We start from the raw sequence: 20,554 nt of genomic DNA on the forward strand, positions 1-20,554 counted from the left end.
ATCTTTGTAAATAGCACCCTCTGGTTTTGGATGCCAACAGTAAGAAAGCGCAGGAGGGCAGGATTGTGCTGTGGCCCCTCCCCTTCATGGATGGGCTTTAGACCCAGCCTTGAGGGGCTCTTCCCACCTCCAAAGGCCTCAGCTAGGGTAGAACCAGGATTAAGCTTTGGAGAGGTTACTCTTGTGAAGCTTTTTGATCCTGGAGGCTGAGGCCAAAGACCGTTGGTGTTTCCAGTGTTTTACTTGGTTGCGAACTCTGGGTATCATTGATATATAGATGGTACCTTTTCATCCGCCTCTTGAATTTCCGTACTATGTTCATGTGTGCCTTCTCCCACTGTTAGGTTGAAATGAAACGTTTTACCAGAACTTCATGAAACCCAGACATCTTAGCTGGGCATTGCCAAAGAGAATTTAAGCCATATCCAAATTTCATTTTAACATGCAGGATATTCAAATGGATGGCAGTGTATTGGGAGGTGTCCTAAATTCTTTAACGGCCTGCCTTCCAGTCCTGTCCACCACCTACTACCACCTGGTTTAAGCCTTTCTGAGCCCCATGTGCCACCTGTAAAATGAGTGGGCACCAGCCTTTCTGCTTAAATCATGGATAGCTATTAAGATCAAAATAATAAACATGAAGGCCCTTTGCAGAGGGAACTGTTTTGAACAGATGTAAAGCATTATAATTAGCATAATCTAATAATGCTAACCATTGGGTATGTGTAAAGGGCAACCAGGTTAAGATATCACTTTCAAAGAGTGACTCTTCGGTTCTAGCCCATATTTATTGTAAAGTCTCATGTCTCATCTTTTTCTTTTTGTTGAACTCGTCTGTTTTTCCAGCTAGTTCTTGGGATGTAGGGATCCTCTCTAGTTCTTTAAGTGCCCCACCTTTTCCTAATACTCTCATTTATCAAGTAAGGTGCCTGACATATGGAATGGGCTCTTATTAAGTTGGTAAAATGAATGGAACAGAAGAAAAAGTGAGCCCTGCTGAGGGTCTCCCTTCATCAGCTGTTGAGACACAGCCCAGAGCACTGGCGTCTTCCAAGCCCTGTGTTTACCCTGGGCACTCAAAGGAGCCTCATCTTTAATGACTTGTTTGTGTCCTTACTGATTTGGTGTCAGGTTTAATATAAATAGTTGGAACGGAAGAGCAGGAATTATCCTCAGAGGGAAGGACTCTGGTTTGCGAGTGGTTGAGTGGGAGGCCTGGGCTTTTGATGGTCTCTATAAATAACCTAGAGCAGGAGTGACCTGTTGGTAGAAGCACGTGTAAAAACCCCAGCACACAAACACACACACACAGAGCAGTGAGGTGTGAGTGAAGGGGGCTGTGGGCGAGGAGCTTGGCCCAGCATTTATTTTGGGAAGGAGAAGACAGTGTGGGGCGAACAGAGCACTCCCTGTGTCCTTCCCTTTCTGCGCTGGCCCAAGGCGGTCTCATCTGTCTCTCATTGGACCCTCTGCTCTGGCCTCACTTAAAATAAGTCGGGCCCAGCAGATGGCCCTCTGCTGGCTCCAAGTGCCTCCTGTTCTCTGAAAGAACTCGCTGATGAGGCCCGTTTTTTGTGCGAAGCCATTGGAATCAAGCTTGGCTTCAATTATCAAAGAGAATGATGCCATAGGAAAGATATGCTGGAAGCAGCAGGCCACAGTTAGAGGATGGAAGCTCTGAGGAAGGCAGTTTGCTGAGATCCACTTGTAAAAGTCCGCCTGTTTTCTCAGTTGGCCAGTGCTCTCGGAGTGCCCGGCCCTCACCGAATGCCCCTTGATCCTGCCTCAGAAAACGCATGCTGAAGTCAGTGTTACCTTTCGGACAGTGACTTTGGGAGTAAATTGTCAGAGGGCTTTTGGAAAGTCCTAAACACACAGCCTTAGGAGCAAATGCTTTTTAAGTCTCATTGTTTCCAGGGGGGACTCAGAAGGAGGCCCCAAAGGTCAGCTCTGTTGCCCTCTCTGTAGGGGGCTTTGCCCCAGTGCATGGGGAAGGGGCAGGAGCCACAGCATCTCCTGGAGATAAGAGATAGGAGTAGGCTCAAGGGTGAGTAAGGGAAGCAGCAAATATTTCCCCAACAAATAAGGTCCCAGGAACCTCTGCTACCTGCCAGCCGAAAGCTCTTTGCACATTGAAGTTGCACAGTTGGTCCGCCCAGTGCAAAATGTGTACCATAGGCCTCTACTCTCCCTAGGAATTTAAAATCCTGCCAGCAGCTGGGAGCACAACAGCCCTGAAGAAATAATCAAAGCATCTGGGTACAATTACCGCAGCATGGTCTAGTTTCTTTCCTTTTTTTTTTTTTTTTTTTAAGTAATCACAAGAAAACAGCTCTAATCCATTTTTTAAAAATTATGTGGTGATTTTTGACAAAGTTTGGGGCTCTTAAAAATTGAGTTTGTCTTCCCCAACAACCCTGCCTCAATCCTGTGCCTCATCTTATTATGATTGTAGGGAAATCCAAATACTTTATGGCAGTCAACAGAACTCAGAGCAGTATATTCCGTTTTTAATGATTGGTCACACAGTAGCCCTCTATTTTGGAGGCGAAGGGAGACGAGTTTATTTTAGGATCCATGTGTTCAAGGAGTGCAAAGCTGTGAGCACACCCGGGATTTGAGTTAGGTGCCTTTTTTGTTTGGGGCGGGAGGAGAAGGAATGTCTATGGAGTCATTTTCTCCCTGTAGAGATTGAATTATAACCCTTACATTTGGGACATTGTTGATGCGTTAATACCACAAAGATAGCAACACTGAAGTGATGGACAGAGTGTTTGAATGCTATTTGAGGCTGTTTTGATCTTGTACTATGCCTTTGGATTAAAAACAACTTTTCAGCAAGCCATCAAATGGTCCTAGGTCTTTTAAGGAGGTTTAACAAAGTCTAGAACTTCTACCCCATGTCACAAACGTAGGTTCAGCATTGGAGAGACACATGGGAAGAAGACAGATCTGGTCCTTGCCCTCATGGAGCTTACAGTCTACCTGCACAAGGCAGGCATTCAACGTGGACATAACCACCTCTGTGTAATTGTAAGTCATGACAAATACCACAGAAGAAAAAAGAGCTACAGGAGCTCTTCTTTTTTGTTGGCGGTTGCTTTTTTTGCCAACAAACTGTGACTTCCCCCGAATTACAGCACCCTTGTTGGGCCTTGCAGAGGATGTGAGAACTCCGGACAGGTGGCCACGTCTGAACTGTGCATGTTGCAGGTGGATACCCCAGGTCCACAGGGGCTGTGACTTGCCTTGCTCCCCCAGCTGACTGGGAGCATAGCCAGCACCAGCTCCCTGGCTCTTGATTTCTGTTCCCGATCAAGGGATTTCAAAACTTATTACTTTGTTCTTGAAGACAGGGAAGGGTCTTGAAGTTATCTTGTCCCTCTTGCTTTAGCCGCCCTCCACCCTCCACCCCCCACCCCCCATCCCCCCCATCCCCCCATCCCCCATCCAAGCACCCCAGAGAGCTAGGAACTCTGGGCTATTTTAAAGACATAGGCAATTCCATAACCTGCCCACATCCACTCCATTGGTCCACTTGGACCATTATGAAGTGCTTTTCTTTTTCTGATTTATAAAGGCCATTTCCTCTTGTTCTGCCTTGGATGCCAAACAGAACCATTCTTCTTTTTGAGTTCCCTTATCAACTAGGAGACTGTTTTTACATCCCTTCTTTTTTTTCCAGAAAAACCAGCTGCCTTTCCTTTGCTGTCACTAATCCCAGGCACTAATCTGGTGCCTGGGAATCCCAGATTGGGGACATGGGGTCTAGTTCTAAGGCATAGATCTTACTATCCTCATTTAATTGTCATAAAAAATCCTGGGAGGTAGTGAGACTTCTTGCCCTTTACAGATACAAGAACAGGGTCAGAGCATCTGAGTGACAGTTCAAGGTCACTCAGTCCAAGGTATTTGATAGGTTCAAGTGCCATGCTCCTCATTTGCACTACATAACATCTACGTAACATTTCTAAGATCTCACTTAATGTTCCAGTCTAGGTCAGTAGACTTAATCAAGGTCCCTGTCAACCAAGCTCCTCAAGGAGTCCAGATATGGGTTCCATGTGGCCAAGTCTCCAGGCTGGTGGCCTCCCAGCAGGCTTTTGGGCCCTGCCTGGGGCTCCACGACCTCCATGGATGGTTGTGAGGATGAAAGATGATGAGGCAGCAGATGTTCATTGAGCACCTACTGTGTGTTTTGTACATCAGCTGCTGTGTACATCAGCGGCACCAACAAAGACCCCACACATAATAAGCGCTCAACCAATGGTAGTGCTTGGGTTTTATCAACATTTCTAAAGGAGGGTGTTGGGTTAGATCATTTCTAAAATTCACTCTGACTCTGAAATGTTATGACCCTGGGTAGAGCTTCTATTGTTTGTCTTGCCACTTCATCTACAAGAGTGCAAGCTCCTTAAAGACAGGTACTGACACTCACGTCCTCCTTTTCCCTCTCATTCAGTTCCGTCTTGCACCTGCCCCCTGTTTTCTGCTTTCATACCGAATTGTGGCCCCAGCTGCCTGGCCGCCCATAGCCCTCCTCTGGTCCAGCCTGGTGCGCAGCCTCTGGATCACCTGTGCTGCTGGGAAGACCTTAGGCCCTGCCCTGCCTCTTCCTGACCCAGCTAGTTCCACCCCCTTCCTCCCCACTCTGGGAAGGACTTGGAACTGCCTTCCCTTCCCCATCCTGGGTGGCATCTTCTCGAATTCCTGCTCACCCCTCAGGGTTCGCTGTGCTCCCATCTTCCCCAGGGAGCCATCTTTGGCCGTCCATCAGGAAACATCCTCTCCGTTGTTAGCTCTTTCCAGGATTACCTCTACAAGGTCACTCATTCTGCCTTCTATTCCGGAACTTTTTAAATGTCGAGGCTAGTCTTTGTATTAGGAAGCAAAAAGAGAGATTGAGACAGCCAAACAAATCGATCCATGCCCACTCGTACTACCTCTGCAATCCGGGCCAGGCCGCTGTGTGGGTGGGATCGCCAAAGGACCACCACGGTAAAGTGGCCACAGGGGGCTCCTCCTCCCCCAGCTGGCTGTGAGGACTAAATGAGATGATGTGTGTACAGGCAGGCCCTTCTTTGTGGGCCTGTAATATCACTGTGTCTGCCTCCCTCATGGTGCCCCTTCTACCCCTGTTTATGGTGACACACCCGTTTCAGGCCGTGGATGCCAGACAACCAGAGGCTGGGGCTGGGCACACCCACAGCCCATTGCAGTGCCAAATGCATAGTAGGCGAGTAGGAGCTCATTGAACACAAGCCTAAGACTGCTTTGACCTTTCACGGGTCCCTTTCATCTGCCCACCCGCGGCCATCTTTATAGGCCAGCTGCAGTGGCCCAATAGTCGGTTCTTTGCTCTGAGCCATTCCGTTCCCCTCCAGTTGGCTTCTTTGCTGTTGGTGCAGGCTTGGTAGCCCCGTGGAGTGTGCCAGTCTGTATAAACGGGGTTGCCCACAACGTCAGCCTTCACAGGCCCTTCTGCAGCCCCAAGACCATGGTGGCTCCTTCCTCCTTCCCCACTTAAGACTCTAGCTGGTGACACAAGAGGAATGCGGCCCAGCAGGGGACAGGCACACTGGTTGTTCCGGGAGATCAAGAGGGCAAAATGGGGCAGCAGAGGCCACTGAAACAAAAGGGGAGACCCCAGAGGAGGGGCCTGGACCTTCCTTTGAAACAGCTGTGCTGCTCATTTTAATCCCGCTGACTCTCAGCCTGGTAGAGTGAGGGCTGGGTGGAGGCAGGGCACACACAGGCCGGGCTCAGGGTGGGGTACAAGTCCTGAATGTTGTCTTGCACTTCCCTGTCCCATTCGTCCAGCTCCCTGGGCCCAGGGCTGAAATGCGAAGGCTGTGCCAGGCCCCCAGGTGTTTGCATCTCGGAACTACACCAACAGCTCTCTTGGAAGCTTAAGATATCTTAGGGCCCAGGCACTGTCCTCCTCTGGTGTCAGCTTGGAAAGGGGGCCGGGATGGGAAAGATACTTGGTGTCCACTGACTTAGTCTCCTCTGTCATTCTATAGCTTCCCCTCCAAGAGTAGAGTCTCGGTCCTTCCCCTGTGTGGGGGTGTATTTAGAACTTTGTAGGGTCCCCTGGGCTGCCTCTGGGCTCCTCCGTCTCCTGGGAAACCTTTTTTTGTTTCCCAGAGGAACCCAGCCTGCTTTTTCCCCAGGGAGAATCGGTGGCTCAACAGGCCCCAGCTTTCTGCCCAGAGAGCACCTGGCCATGGGTAGCAGGTTGGCATTGAACAGATACTGGGATTGTGCACTTGGTTGTCCCAGGGTCACCTGGCTACCTGGATGTCTGCCGAGCATCAGCGATGCACCGCTGTTGTGCTTCTCCTGCAGGCCCTTCAAGAGGAGCGATCCGGTTAATCCATACCACATAGGTTCTGGCTACGTCTTTGCACCGGCCACCAGTGCCAACGATAGTGAGATATCCAGTGACGCACTGACTGATGACTCCATGTCCATGACGGACAGTAGCGTGTAAGTATTCTGGTATCCCCGTCATGTGCATGGTTGGCATGGTGACCCACCGGGCCAGCTGGGCAGAGTCCTCAGCCATCCTCACCTGGCCTTACAAATCCCACCTGTAGACATGTATCTGGGGGTTGAGGAGGGAGATACAGTAGGTGGGGTAGCGCTAAGCTTAGAGTCTTGAAGGGAAAGTTGGGTGGTACCTTAACAGAGGAAGACTAAAGGAATGTGAAAGGTTAAGATGAATATGTGGGAGTTCCTTGAGTTTAACAACACATTTTCTGGTTGTCATTTTGCCTGCCTTGCCTGTGGGCAGAAGTGCTTGATTGGTCTTGAAAGCTAGGAGGTGTCCCATCTGCAGAACCAGCAGGTGGGGGACAGGGTGGCATCAGAAGAGTGTGCATTTAGGTGTTTGTTGTTCTTGAAGGAAAAGGCAGCGGAGGTGGGAGTCAGCAAGCCAGAGCTTCCAAAAAGGGCGCTTGTGTGTAATATCCCCTCATAAATGTGTTCAAATGGCCATTGCTCCGTTAGTAAGTCTTGGTGGGGTGCCTGCTCTGTGTCAGGTGGGGGTTCTACCTCCTTGATCGGGTTCCTGCCAGAACCCAGTCTGATCTTGGATCTTTTGCAGATGGATGGCTTTGATTTTTAAAAGTAATCCAAATCGTTAGGGTGGGCTACGAGGTCAGTAGGCCATCAGGCAAGGTCACGTGTTAAGTTTCAGGTCATTTGTGGTCCTGCAATGGTGATCTCTGGATGGAGAGCGGCTCACATTCTATGGGAGGTTCATGGGGGGGGGCAGGGTACCCCCACCTCCTGCCATCCTTTGAGATTCTGATTCAGGAGACTTGGGCAGAACTCCCAAGAGCTTTTCACCGAACACCCAGTTGGGAACAACCATTTTAGAAGTGTTCTTTGAAGGCTCTTTCCCAAATGTTTTCAAGTAGGAATCTCTCTGACTAAGAGAATAGTTCTAAAAGGTAAACGCATTGAGCTGTGTGAGTTCTGGCATACGTACTCAGAGTTTGTTCCTTCTACCTTCCTAGTAAGAACTGGACCATCTATTTTTCCAGTTTGTTTGAAAATATCAGGCTTTTGTTAGCCAATGTCCTATTGCTGCCTGGGGCATGAAACCAGTTGGAAGGCAAGTTGATGAGGTTGGTTTGGGGCCCTACTATTGATTAAAATCTTGGTGGCTTTTACCATGTTACCTCAGATTCCCCTACTGGTAAAGGGAGAGAAATCCTTAAGGTGAAACATTCCACTTTTATAGAAGAAGTGCATTTTGGCGTGACTGAAGTAGAGTAGGGGTACACAGCTTACATCCAGCTTGGAGGGGTGAGGAGTTCTACCAAAGCAAGTTGGCCTGAACTCCTTAAGCATCCATACTTGAGAAAAATTATCTTTTGATGGACATAGTTCTTAATACAGTTTTGCTCTGTCTTTATGGAATAGTATTAGGCAGGTGTAATTTATATCATGGTCCAAATAATTTATATCAAGATCCGTTTTCGTACTACGTTGTATTTTCTCATAGAATATAAGGTTATATAGGGCTCTCCACCCCTACACATACTAGCACGCCCCAGTTTTCAATGATAGTTTTTCTTTTTTCTCGTCATTCTGCCTGCTGTCGTTTTGTTTGTTTTGCTGTTGTCTGGGTACTTGCTACTGGTAGCATTGCTTCTTCAGCTTTTATTATTTTGTGGGTTGCGTGGGAGTCTCAGCATTATGTGTAAAATAAGGGTAAATTGGATTTGAATGGGGGCCTGGAGTGACTCTCTTGAGTCAAAGGTAGTTTACGTAAGACTGAAGGCTTCTGTTTAGTTTTCTTAGAGACTATTCTTGGCTTGCTTCCCAGTCCTTGCCCTCATTTCATTTTGGTCCCCACCGAAGTGCTATTCTAGGTTCTTGATGAGATAACGTGGGTGTGGTCCCCATCCCTGTTCGAGCCCCACAAGACCCAACCAGAAAGGTAGACAGTTCCCCTGGGACCTACAGGTGGAAGTGAGGCCCATGCTTCCGTCACCTGAGACAGAGCTCAGACGCAGGCCAGGCACAGCCCCTGCCCTTTGCCTCTGCCCCCCTCCCCCGAAGCACGCACATTTCCGACATGAGATATGTTATTAGGACCAGTTGATAATGAGACCTTTGAGCCACTTTGAGTTTCTTTCGTTTTTATTAGTGATCACCCACACTGTTTCCTTTTTATTGGATTGGGGGAGGGGTAGGAGGAAGCAAGTCCTAACTCCTCCCCTGCACGTTCCCCCTTTACCCTTTTCTTTGATCCCCTCCCCAAAGAAAAACTCCCTCACTTTTACAGAGGTGGTTTCTAAAGCCCTGACCCTCCCGCCCTTTGGCAAAAGAAAGTGTGGACGTGAAGCCCAGGGCAGATGAGCTACCTAGGCCAGTCGGCTATTCTGGGGAGCGGGGGGTCCAGGTGTGGGCCACCGAGGCCCGCCCTGATACAGAGGCAGGTCTCAGGAAGGGCAGCCCCCTCGCTTGGCAGCCTTCTCTTTGGGCCACAGCGCACATTCCCTGTGGTCTCAAGTGGCAGACCCTCAGGGGCTCCTCCTGGGGCGAAGCTACCTTGGCCTGGTGATGAGTCAGCCAGGATGCAGCTCCAAACGGAGGAACCTGGGGGCTCGTGGTGTTGGACCTGATTTCCTGATGTCAGTGTCGGGTGGCACTGAGCCTTCTCCCAGCCAAGGGGGCGGGGGCAGATTATCAGATGGGGCCATGGCAGCTGGCCCCACTTGGGCATGTTTGTACCAACTGGGGAGGCATGTGTAGTCAGAGCAAGACCATCCTCTCTCTAGGGAATGGATTGCCCAGAGGCGTTTTGCCCGGTGCTGCCTATCGTGGGGGATAAACGGGTCTCCAGAGCCCATCGTTTAGGATGGGCATTTGGGCTTAGAGTTTCCTATGGGTCTAAAGCTGCCAGGCACTGGGGGCCCCCGGGGCCCTCCCTGCTCTCCTGCCCAGCAGACTCAGCGTGCCCTGAAAGCCTGGCCATGCAAGGTGCTCTCTGGCCGGCTGGCCCTGAGTGTGCATGATCTGCCCAGTGTCGGGCGGGTCACCCGGGATTCCCAGGGCTGGGATTAGACCCTTCTTCAGAGCTCTGCCAATTGTGGGCCTGGCGCAGATGAGAGTGCTGAGGGAGAAATAAAGTGTGTGGGGGATGAAAAGCCGAACTGAATCGCTTTCAGCCCATTGTTCATCTGGGGAAGCTTAGAGGGGATAAGAGGGTAGCAGGCCCCTTTGAAATTTCCTTGAACAAGTGAATAGGAGCGCCCCATAAAGCATGAAAAGGCCCTGGCTGTTTCTCCTGGTCACAATGGCCAGCTCGGGCTGGGAGCGGGGCTGGGAGTGGGGCTGGCTGCCCTGCTGGGAGTTGGGGAGGGGATGCAGCTGGGGAGGGGGAAGAGGGGGTCACAGTCGGCCTTCAATAGACTCCAGAAGGTTGGAGTTCATTAAACACAAGCCCGGGGAAGCAATCATCTCATTTGCGACAGCACCAATGAAGTCCCGGGGGCCTTTGCAAGAGGCCTGGGTAGAAGTTGGGCAGGGCTGGCCTGCACTTGGTTATTCCAGGGAGCTGTGCAGCCGGGCCTGGAGGTCCGGGGCAGGCAGGGGCCTTAAAGAAATCATTGCCTTCTCCCCAAGCCCCACTGCTGACTTCTGTTTTCCTGCTCAGTAAATCGCCCTATTAAAGATGGCTGGGATTTGGGTCTTCACCATAGGCCTCCGAGAAGGCTGTTTTATGAGTCTGAAACCGACATTTTTGAAAGAAATGGCTTTTTAATTTTTTTTTTCCTTTTTGAAAGGTAGCTGCCAGACTCCCAGCCAAGCTCTCAACTCCAATCTTTGGAGTACTGTGGGGGACAAGGAGGGTGGTGGGGCCATTCCTGGGGCTCCAGCCTGGAGGGGGAAGCTCGGGGGGCGGGGCTGAAAACCTGGGAGGCAGCAGGTTCTTTGCCACCCCAGTGTGGCTCCTCTTTTGGAGGCAGCCGGGCATGGTGAAGGCCATGCGTAGATGGTGTGGGAGTGTCCCTCTGTCTTGTCACTTTTGCGCAGAGCTGCTCATAGAGCCAGGAGCAGCTTGGCTGGAAGGCTGCTCCGGCTCTGGGAGTCAGGAAATCAGTGCAAGACACTCCCCTCACGCCTCACGCAGAGGGCGGCGCGGGTCATTTTATTTATTTATTTTTATTTCCTTTTATCTTATTTATGGGTTTACTTTGGACACCAGGGACAGCATCCGCGTGAACTTCAAATATTACCTTATCTTACAAACCAGGCTTTTGATGTTGGCTGTGATCAGAGGCGGCCCTCTGAGAGGCTGCCAAATGGAAATGCGAGTGGACGCCTGCGCGCATCAGCCCGCGATTTCAAAGTCACCGGAAAACGACATTCAGGTTAGGCCGGGCACAGCGGAGTCAAAAGGCTAAGCTAATTGGCTCGGCTTAAATGGCAGCTAAGTGGAGTCCACACTTCAAAACCAGTGCTCCCCAGAAACAGCTGGGCCCGGCAGCCGGCTCGTTAGCTACAATGTTTATAATGAAAGGAGGGACAGAAACGCAGGCGCTCTTCCACTGGCAGTTCTGAGCAGCCAGGAAGCGGATCATAGACTTTTAGAGTCTGAATAAAAAGGAGAGAGGCCCCCTTCTGGAATGAGGGGCTGTTTTGGAAGAAGATTCTTGGCTGGGGGAGAATTAAAGCCACATTTCCTTGAGGTGCCTGTCAAGCCTCTTTGAGACTCTACAAGTTGAAATCTCTTTTCCTGCCCTGGCTCCTTCAGCTGCCCCGCGTGCGTGCGTGCGTGCGTTTTGTGTGTGTGTGTGTGTTGGCTGAGGGGGTGCCTAAAAAAAAAAAAAAAAGACGTTTGTTCCTTTGACCTTCAAATCAGCCAGTGACCTGCTTCCCGTCCCCCCATACCTACGGCTCCTAATTCTCTTTCTACCTTATATGGAAAGACAGAATGGTATAAAAGCCTTACCACTCACTGATTTCCTGCTGGGAGGAAGGAGAAAAGATGGAAGGATTGCTAGAGGACATTCGAGGACAGTCTCAGAGAGGGTGGAGGGGAGCCTCCTCTGGGACTCTTGAAACCCTGTGGGTGGCACTGGGGAGTCCATGGGGTGCTTGACTCCTGGCCCCCAAGATGATTAAGAAGGGCCCTGGACTGGAGGCATCCATTCTCTTAAGTTCCCAGAAGAGTCACTGCTCAGGAGAAGGGTGTGGGTCTGGTCTTGCAGCCCTAGGGCAGCAGAAGTTGGATTAGACCAGTATGAGGCCCAGTCTGTGGGGCCCCCACCCCACAGGGATTTAGGTTAGAGGTGGGGAGAATCACTGTCTCGGGAACCACCTGGCATGCCCCGTAGCCAGTGAGTACGAAGCAGTGGGGGCGGACTCTCTGGAATGTACGCCACATCTCCCATTCCTCCTTTCAGAATGTCTGGTGACTCTGGGGGGCTTAGGAAATGGTGCCCCCATGTTTGGTTAGGGAGCCTGGCTTCTCCAGCTGGGGCTGGGAGTGTAGGTGGTTGAGCTAAAGACACCTGTTCTGGAGTCCAGCAACAGCCGGGATTCGGTCCTGGATCTGACCGCTCCTGACTGAGACCCTGGTCATTTCAAATGTGGTGAATTAGGGCTTTTATGAGAATGAAGTTGGATTCTATGTTAGATGTGCCTGACCCACCGCAGGAGCTCGGTGGGTGGGAGCTGGCAGCCTGTGGTTGGAACCAGTCACCTGGCTTGGGATTTGGTTTTCTGGTCAAGTCAGGTATGCTCTTGAGAGCCCAGTTTTCTGCCATGTCTTATAAATGATCCTAAGGTGAAAACAATGAATTTAGGTAAATAAGCACCAGGTGGGTCAGCAAGAATCTGGACCTGGAACCTTTGTCCTACTTGGCCTTCAGGGCCCTGGCAAGTCCCAGGCCTTCGTGAGTTAGGGGGGCCGTCTGGGTGACTTGACCTGCTCTGGCCAACAGGCTACCCCTTCCCACTGTGCTCGCTGCCTCTGCCCCTTGGCCTCTCTCCAGGACAGGACTTGCAAGTGTGTTAAGTCCTTGCTTCAGATGTTGACCTCCTTCTCTGCTGTATCCTCAGTACGATGATCCTTTAGGTTCAGATTCCTAGCCAGGGTTTGGCTCACAGATCACTGGTCTGTTGTGAGTGGTATCATCCCCACGCGGCCCTGTTCTCTGGCCCAGGCCAGCAGACTTCCAGCTCCTGGAATCCCAGGGCATTGCGCATGGGGGGCCAGAGGTGAGTGCCGGTTCCGCCGGCATATTTCCAGGCACTGCTGATGTTCACATGCTGCTGAGCCAGCCGTGCTTTTCTCCCTTCCACCCTGTGATGATCGAAACACCAGGGAAAGAGAAGTAGTCCAGCACCGAACTTCAGTATTGACAGCCTCCAAGTATAGTATGTCACTGTTTGAACGCGAGGCTTTCGTAAATAAGTTGACTCCAAAAGGGACAGAGATGGGAAAAGTGTCCCACCTTGATCATTTGACTGCTTTTAAGAATAAACATTTTTTAAAAACATAGGAACTCCAGGTCACATTTCTAGTGAAGACTGGTTGGAGCACAGAGTGCAAGTGCTTCTTACCTCTTCTACTTGCTTTTTATTTGTTTGTTCTTTAATATGATGAAGGACAGAGGCCTATCCTCCTGCAGGTTTTTGCAAGGACTTAATTAACATCTCCGCGCTCCCCTCCCCCCCGCAAAGGACCCGGCATGCCCCCTAACCAGTGAGTACTAAGTGGTGGGGAGGACAAGGGCTTTGAACTTGCAACTCCCTTCCCCGCCAGTGGCTCTCTGTCCCCGCATCCTATAGCGTGTGTCATCATGGCGATTACCAACCTCTAACATGCTACAGATCTTGCTTTTTTATTTTTGCTTATTGCCCGGGCCACCCCATTAGGAAACAAGCTTCATAAGGTAACCCTCTGCATTTGTACTCCTTCCTTGGCTGATTGCTTGCCCAGTGCCTAGAACAAGGTTTGGCACATGGTAGGTACTCAAATATTGGAATGAATTGCACAGAATGTCACACAGTAGGGGCCTTGTCTTTATGCCTATGTTGGTCATGCTGTTGAGACTTCATTGGTTGGGGGTGGTGGGGTTTGGAGCTGAGGAAAGGAAGGGCCAAAGGTACCCTTTGGTGATTTATATGAGGAAAAACTTCAGGGGTGACTGGGATGTTGAGTGTTGAGACTTACACGTAGCTCCTCTAATGCGTGGCTCGGCCCAGCCCTCTGTGGGTCTGGTCCCTCCGTCTGCTGTATTTTGCCCTGGAACGCTCCATAAGGCATACCTGCTTTCCTGATTCGGGGTAGTGTGTGGCGGCGGCAACAGACTGTCAGGAGGACCAGAGAGGTCTTAGACTCTCCTGCGTAGGGCACCTGTGAAGTAGGGGAGCCTTCACTCTAACTGGGCTGGCTGGAGTATAACCTAGTTCTCAGAGAAGAGCCTGAGAGATGAGCTTACCATTGTCTCCGGAGTTGGCCATCCCAATCCAGGAGGGAGCTGTTTGCAGAGATGAGTGAGGGATGGGCAGGACTTTTGGCACTTGGAGGGTGGGAGCAGCCATGGCAGCTGGGGCGGGGATGCGCTCCCATGGAGGTGTGTGGCCCTGTCCATGGGCAGGATCTGAGCACCTTGAGTGCTGACAGCATCTTCTTGAGCCTGCGGGTTCTGTCTCTCCCCTTCCCTTAGAGATGGAATCCCTCCTTACCGCGTGGGGAGTAAGAAACAGCTCCAGAGAGAAATGCACCGCAGCGTGAAGGCCAATGGCCAAGTGTCTCTACCTCATTTCCCGGTGAGTATAGTCTAGAGCGGGAGGTGGCTGTTCTCAGCCCCACTGAGTCCTGAAGAAAAGGGGTGGGAGGAGGAGGGGGGTGCACAGAGACAGTAGGAGGGACAGTCCCGGGGCCCACCAGCAAAAGGTGGGGAAGGGAAGACCAGGCAAGAGGTGCTACATGGTTCCTTGGGGTGTGACGCTGAGCGGAGGGGAGTTCGACATGACCTTTTTGAATGTCTACGTTTTCTCAATTCATAAAAAAATTCTTTATGAGAAAGAAACTGAAGCAGTTCCTTCCCAGAAACCAGGACATGGTAGGAGATTATTCATGCTTTTTATCAGCTTCCCGCTAGAATGGAAGGAAGCCCCTCGAGGGCAGGGAGTTTGTCTATTCTGTGAACTCCCATATTCACAGAAACTAGAACAGTGCCTGGCACATAACAGGTACTTAAATATTAAATGGACACTTGCTGATTGAATGAACGAACAGACGAATGAATGAGGAGGCTGGAGGACTCTGCCTCCCATGGGAAAGAAATTCCATCCCTGGGACATTCTGTTTGTGTTGACTGCGTGGCTCAGTCACTTCAGTCATCCACTTATCTGTTTACTTGGCTGCTTCTCCTGCTGACTCCTGCAGCCCTGGAGGGCAGCTGGACCATCCTGTCTGTTTCCAGCCGCAGAACATGGCTTAGTACCTGCCATTGCAATATGCATCTACTATGTGCTGAATGAATGAAGTGTTTGGAAGTGGGGATTTTACGAGCAGCTTCTTCCTGGGATGGAGATGAGAGGCCAGCATGGCATGAAGGACTTTTCTGGGCCCTCCTGGATGGAGGACAGCCAGCACGTGGCCCCTGGCCTCAAAGAGAGCCTCACCGGCTACATTGAGGAGCTGTGCTTCTGGCAGCGCTCTGGGGTCCGGGTTGCAAGGGTGCTGCTCCTGGGGCCGGGGAAGAGAATGCCCAGGTGAGAGCGGCATCTCTGTTTATGAATCCTTCCCACCGGCTCCCGAGAATCCAGTTGGTCTGTGGGTGATGTAGCATTTAGAAAATTAGCACTTGGAATCGCTAATCCCATGCGGCATTAGTGCACGGATTGTTGCTGGAGCAGCTCCTCCGTGAAACCTGCCACAGTTTGGGGCAGACTTCACTTTGTCCTGAAATTAGCACGTTAAGATTGCTTTTCTGTGGGAACTCCAGAACACCCCTCTTCAGTAACAGTACCCCCCCCCCCAAATACAGCAGTATTGATGATATTAAAATGTTTTTGATGGGGCAGGGGTATATGTGTATTAATAAAGAAAACTTCTAACACCGGTGCTTATAAGTTAGATGGTTTTGTCCTGGGGTGTGCAGGTCCGGTTTCTCCATGAGGCAGCCCCTTGGTGGGAGTCGGCCTATGCGAGAAGGGCCATCTCCTGGGGGGGCTGCGGGGGGAGGGCGTCTTTCTCAGCCCTCACTAGTTCTGCAGCTAAGTGGATGCTGTGGCAAGGCCTGCCCGCTGCTGGGGGAAATGCTGGCCTGCCCAGGCAGGCTCTCTGCCCCCACTGCACCCCAAAGAAAAGGGGAATGAGGAAAGAGGCAGAACCACCGGGGAGGAGGGGTGGGCGAGATGGCAGGAGGATAGAAAGCCATCGGGCTGTGGGGGTTCTCGCTGTTTGCTGCTTTTGGCAGGCGATCTCCGTGCCTTTTTATATTCCGCACTTGATTTGGAGATGTTCCCTTTTCCCTTGATAGAGCAGCTTCAGGCAGCCAAACTCAGCAGTGTTCTGCTACTAGCCCGCAGCAGCTTTCTTCATTTTCTGTACAAAGAGACGGGGAGGAGGGGAGGGGGAAAGCAGGCAGATCTAGGACAGTGTTGAGACAACACCACCTCAAAGGTGCGCAGTGTGCGGCCAGGAAATAAAGTACCGCTTCTTCTGATCTGGCCGTGTGACTCCCTTTTTTCCCTCCCTTTTCCTCCCCCCCACCTCCCTTCCAATCTTATTTTTTTAAATTTCCAACTCCCTTTCTGTTTAGACTCTACTTTTTATTCCTTGAGTTGGTCTCTCTCCCCTCCCCACCACAGAGGCTGCCTTTTTTTTTTTTTTTTTTTTTTTTTTGATGTTTGACAACAGTCTTTGAAGATTTTCTACTTCAGAGTAACTACTGATGGGCTGGTTGTACTACAGAGAGAACAAGCGGGGCCTCTCGGAGTGCGACCAACTGCTCCTGCCCAAGGCAAACGCTGGTGGGGACCATGGCGCTCCATGAGGCCGCAGCGCCGGCGCATAAAGCTCCTCCGCAGCCCGGGCCGCGCTCTGCCCGAACCTGGAGCCACCGAGCACCTCGCTGGCCCAGGGAGCTCCGCTGCAGCCGCCCTGGCCACCGCGTACTGGGCCAGCTAAACACGCCCGTCCCTTTCCTCCCTGCACCCTGCAGAGAACCCACCGCCTGCCCAAGGAGATGACCCCCGTGGACCCCGCCGCCTTCGCGGCAGAGCTGATCTCCAGGCTGGAGAAGCTGCAGCTGGAGCTGGAGAGTCGACACAGCCTGGAGCAGCGGCTGCAGCAGATCCGAGAGGTAGTGCTGGCCCCACCCCGGGGGCCCCTGCCTGGCTCACCGCAACCCCCGCCCCCTTCCTACCCCGCCCCCCTGCCACGTGCTATGGGTTCTGCTGCTCACGTGTCCCCCCACCCCCCAGGATGAAGAGAAGGAGGGCTCTGAGCTTGCGCTGGGCTCCCGGGACGGAGCGCCCACCCAGCACCCCCTGTGCCTCCTGCCCTCCAGCAGCTACGAGGAGGACCCGCAGACGATTCTGGACGACCACCTGTCCAGGGTCCTTAAGACCCCTGGCTGCCAATCCCCTGGTGTGGGCCGCTACAGCCCCCGCTCCCACTCCCCCGACCACCACCACCACCCCCAGCTGTACCACCCCCTCCTCCCGCCTGGGGGCAAGCTGCCCCCTGCTGCCACCTCGCCAGCCGGCTGCCCCCTCCTCGGGGCCAAGGGGTTCGTGACCAAGCAGACGACGAAGCATGTACACCACCACTATATCCACCACCACGCTGTCCCCAAGACCAAGGAGGAGATCGAGGCGGAGGCCGCACAGAGGGTGCGCTGCTTCTGCCCTGGGGGCCCCGAGTATTACTGCTACTCCAAGTGTAAAAGTCACCCCAAGGCCCCGGAGCTCGGGCCGGCGGAGCAGTTCGGGTAAGTGGACTGTCCCAGTGGGTCTTCTCTCCTGACCGCAGCCCTAGGCAGGTGTGAGGTGGGTTCAGAGGTCACTGGCATTTTGTTTCCAGGAAGGGGGGCAGGGGGAGCAGGTGCATGTCACCCCACCACTTTCCCATCTGTTCGATGGAGGAGTCCCAGAGAGGTAAGGGGCTGTGGTTCTTGGTTCCCCACAGCGGCAGCAGAGGCGGCACCCTGCCCAAGCGCAATGGCAGAGCCGCTGAGCCCAGCCTGGCCGCCAGGGACGGAGCGGGGGCGCTGCAGCTGCCGGGGGAGGAAGGAGACAGGTCGCAGGATGTCTGGCAGTGGGTGCTGGAGACCGAACGGCCAAGCAAGCCCAAGCCCCATAGGTAAACATCGTCGCCGCCAGCACCACCCCCAGGAGGGTCGGGGCAGTCACCGGAGCTATTGTGGGGTTGGCTATTTTTGTAGTCGGCCGGAAACAAATGTGACTATTTGCTCCTGCCATCTTAATATTAAATGTTGGACTGAACAGACCACAAAAATGCCATGTCTTGGCAACGCCCCCTGTTCGTGTTATGGTAGTTATTTTTTTCTTCTCTCCCTGAAGGCAGAATAGAGAAGTTTTCTTGAAGTCACATTTTCCAGTTTTTCTAACCCAGTTTCTTTCCTTCTGCTTTCTCTCTCCTCATTCCTTGTTCAGTGCCCAAAGCACAAAAAAGGCCTACCCCATGGAGTCTGCCCGTGTGTCCCCAGCTGAGCGAGCTGGCCGGCACCACCTGTGGGGGGGCAGCAGTGGGCACCCCCGAGCCGCCACCCGCACCCACCCGTTTACCCAAGACCCTGCGATGCCTCCCCTGACCCCACCTAACACCCTGGCACAGCTGGAGGAGGCCTGTCGCAGGCTGGCGGAGGTGTCGAAACCCCCGAAGCAGCGGTGAGTGGAGGCTGCGTCAGAGGTGAAAGGCTCGGGCTGGGTGTGGAAGTGGAGGCCTGGCCTGCTGCTAGGGGAAGGGCCTTCTTTCTCCTGGGTCTCTGTCTTTCCTTAGGGAGGAGGAATGGCTTTTGGCCGCATAGCATTGTCCTTTCCAGCCTCTAGAAATGGTTCCCTTTAGTTCCATTCTTTCTGGTGAGCTAACCAGGGTGTGTTGGGTCACTCGTTCAGTAATTCCTTACAAATCCTATTCGCTGCAAGTGTCCAGATCTTTGCATCCTGGTTTGGTGAGCGCATTAGAGGCCATGGCTGACTGATGGGGAATCGAGGGCCTTCAGCCCTTCGCCCAGGGGGCTGAGTCCAGTCTTCGGTTCCCACCGGGGCTTCAGATGGCTGTGCCCAAGATGTGTGCCAGGCCCTCTGGAGCCACAGGCCTTGTTGGGTTGGGTCTACCCCTGGATGGACGTCTGGTCTGTGTGTGTTCAGGAGGCCACAGAGGGTTGTTTTCTGTCAGCCCCCCACTTGCCCTGGGGACAGCAGGCTTAAGCAGGCTTACCTCTAAACCCTTTGCTCCGGCTGTGTCCTCAGGTGCTGCATGGCCAGTCAGCAGAGGGACAGGAACCACTTGGCCACAGGACAGACAGGAGCCACACCCTTCTCCACCCCAAGCCTGGCTGCAGAAGAGTGAGTGTCTCTGCCTGGTATTGCTGAGGTCCCCCCGGGGTTTGCATTTCAGGGTGTTCACCATCAGGAGTGGTGGTTTTTGAAAACACTTGTTAATATATAAAATCACCTTGATTCCAACATATTAATGACCAGTTGACACAGATGTTGCTGCCATAAATTAGGATCTTGGAAACCCTGCCTGTACTGAGGAACCCATTGCGACTTGTCCACAAGTGTTTCCTCCTGCAGTGACAGGTGGCGCAGGGTTCCCGGGCACACACTTGTCAGAAGCTGAGATGGGGAGCCATGAGCAGGTGGGCCAAGGGGCCCTCAAACCTGGATGCAAAAGCGCCCCCAGTCAGCTTGCCGGTTGGCGAGTTGGGAACCTCGTTGGGGCATCCAGAGCAGGGAAGCGATCTTCACTGTTTGGCTTGTGGAAAACAGGATCTCCCCTAATAGCGCTGTGGTTTGTTTCGTAAATTTGCACTCTTACAAAGTGGACAGAGAAGCTTGGCTTCGTTTAATTACAGGATGGCACGTTTAAAAAGAAATCTGCTGAAGAGATCTAAAATGGTCTAAATAATTAAAAGTTGTTTTTTTTTCCCCTTAGCTTCTTTATCTTGAGCAATGTTTGCAGCCCTGAATAAGCTACCACCCTGGGCCCTTTTGTTTTACTTGGTTGACCTTAAGTCTACCAGCTGTTTTGGCCCGAATCTTGGTTTTTTAATTTTTTTTTAAGCCACTCCACAAAACCTTGGAATAAATAGGGAAGTTGAAATGACTGTGGGCGCTCTCAGTGGGCCCCAGTGTTCTGGATTCATGCCGTCCCAGGGGGTGCTCCGAGTTTGCCTCTACAGCATCCCCTGCTGGCGAGTGTCCCCGTTGCTCTGCGATCATTTCTCCTCTCTCATCTTCATGGCAAACACCCCATGTGTGCCAGCCTGAAAGAGACTGCTCTGTCCCCTCATTAGGTGGTCGTGAGAGAAACAGTAGCAGTTTGTACAAACAAAGGAATTGTCCCTTCTGTGTGCCCCACACTGGTGACTGGGGGTTGGACCGTGTTCACCAGAGGTGGCTATCTCTGTGATGTGGAGGCCCCACGCCCAAGCCCCCTTTTGAGCTTCCAGCTTGTGGCTGGAGACAGCGTTTGGAGAGCACACGGACGCGCATGTGTTTGCTCACTGCCTTTGAATGCTGAGCTTGCGTTGTATCTTATTTTCAGTCACAAAGAGCCAAAGAAACCAGCAGGGGTCCACACGCTCCAGGCCAGCGAGTTGGTCGTCACTTATTTTTTCTGTGGAGAAGAAATTCCATACAGGAGGATGCTGAAGGCTCAGAGCTTGACCCTGGGCCACTTTAAAGAGCAGCTCAGCAAAAAGGGAAATTATAGGTAAGAATCCTGTGGCTTCTTTCTGCTCTAGAGCTCGTTTGCTCAGAACCAAGAACCAGAGTCGCTTCCCTGACCTGGCCGGACCTGGGAGGGCCCAGGAGGGCT

At 52.3% G+C, this 20,554-nt stretch overlaps 1 protein-coding gene across 4 annotated transcripts in view; it reads left to right on the top strand.

The window, feature by feature from the left end:
• AXIN2 (axin 2) overlaps positions 1-20,554 on the top strand; it is a 51,084-nt gene that overhangs the window by 26,945 nt on the left and 3,585 nt on the right. For 3 of the 4 annotated variants that reach the window (XM_054573075.1, XM_054573074.1, XM_054573073.1), the window contains exons 3-10: positions 6,349-6,489; positions 14,199-14,301; positions 16,707-16,847; positions 16,969-17,477; positions 17,675-17,848; positions 18,163-18,396; positions 18,982-19,077; positions 20,282-20,449. In XM_054573075.1, the coding sequence (XP_054429050.1) occupies positions 6,349-6,489; positions 14,199-14,301; positions 16,707-16,847; positions 16,969-17,477; positions 17,675-17,848; positions 18,163-18,396; positions 18,982-19,077; positions 20,282-20,449 (1,566 nt within the window). The remainder of the gene's footprint in view (positions 1-6,348; positions 6,490-14,198; positions 14,302-16,706; positions 16,848-16,968; positions 17,478-17,674; positions 17,849-18,162; positions 18,397-18,981; positions 19,078-20,281; positions 20,450-20,554) is intronic. The other variant, XM_054573076.1, reaches the window with a different exon arrangement.

This window comes from Pteronotus mesoamericanus, unplaced genomic scaffold (assembly GCF_021234165.1).
Source record: "Pteronotus mesoamericanus isolate MK-2021 breed Mesoamerican mustached bat unplaced genomic scaffold, CSHL_Meso_final contig_246, whole genome shotgun sequence".
Lineage (NCBI taxonomy): Eukaryota > Metazoa > Chordata > Mammalia > Chiroptera > Mormoopidae > Pteronotus > Pteronotus mesoamericanus.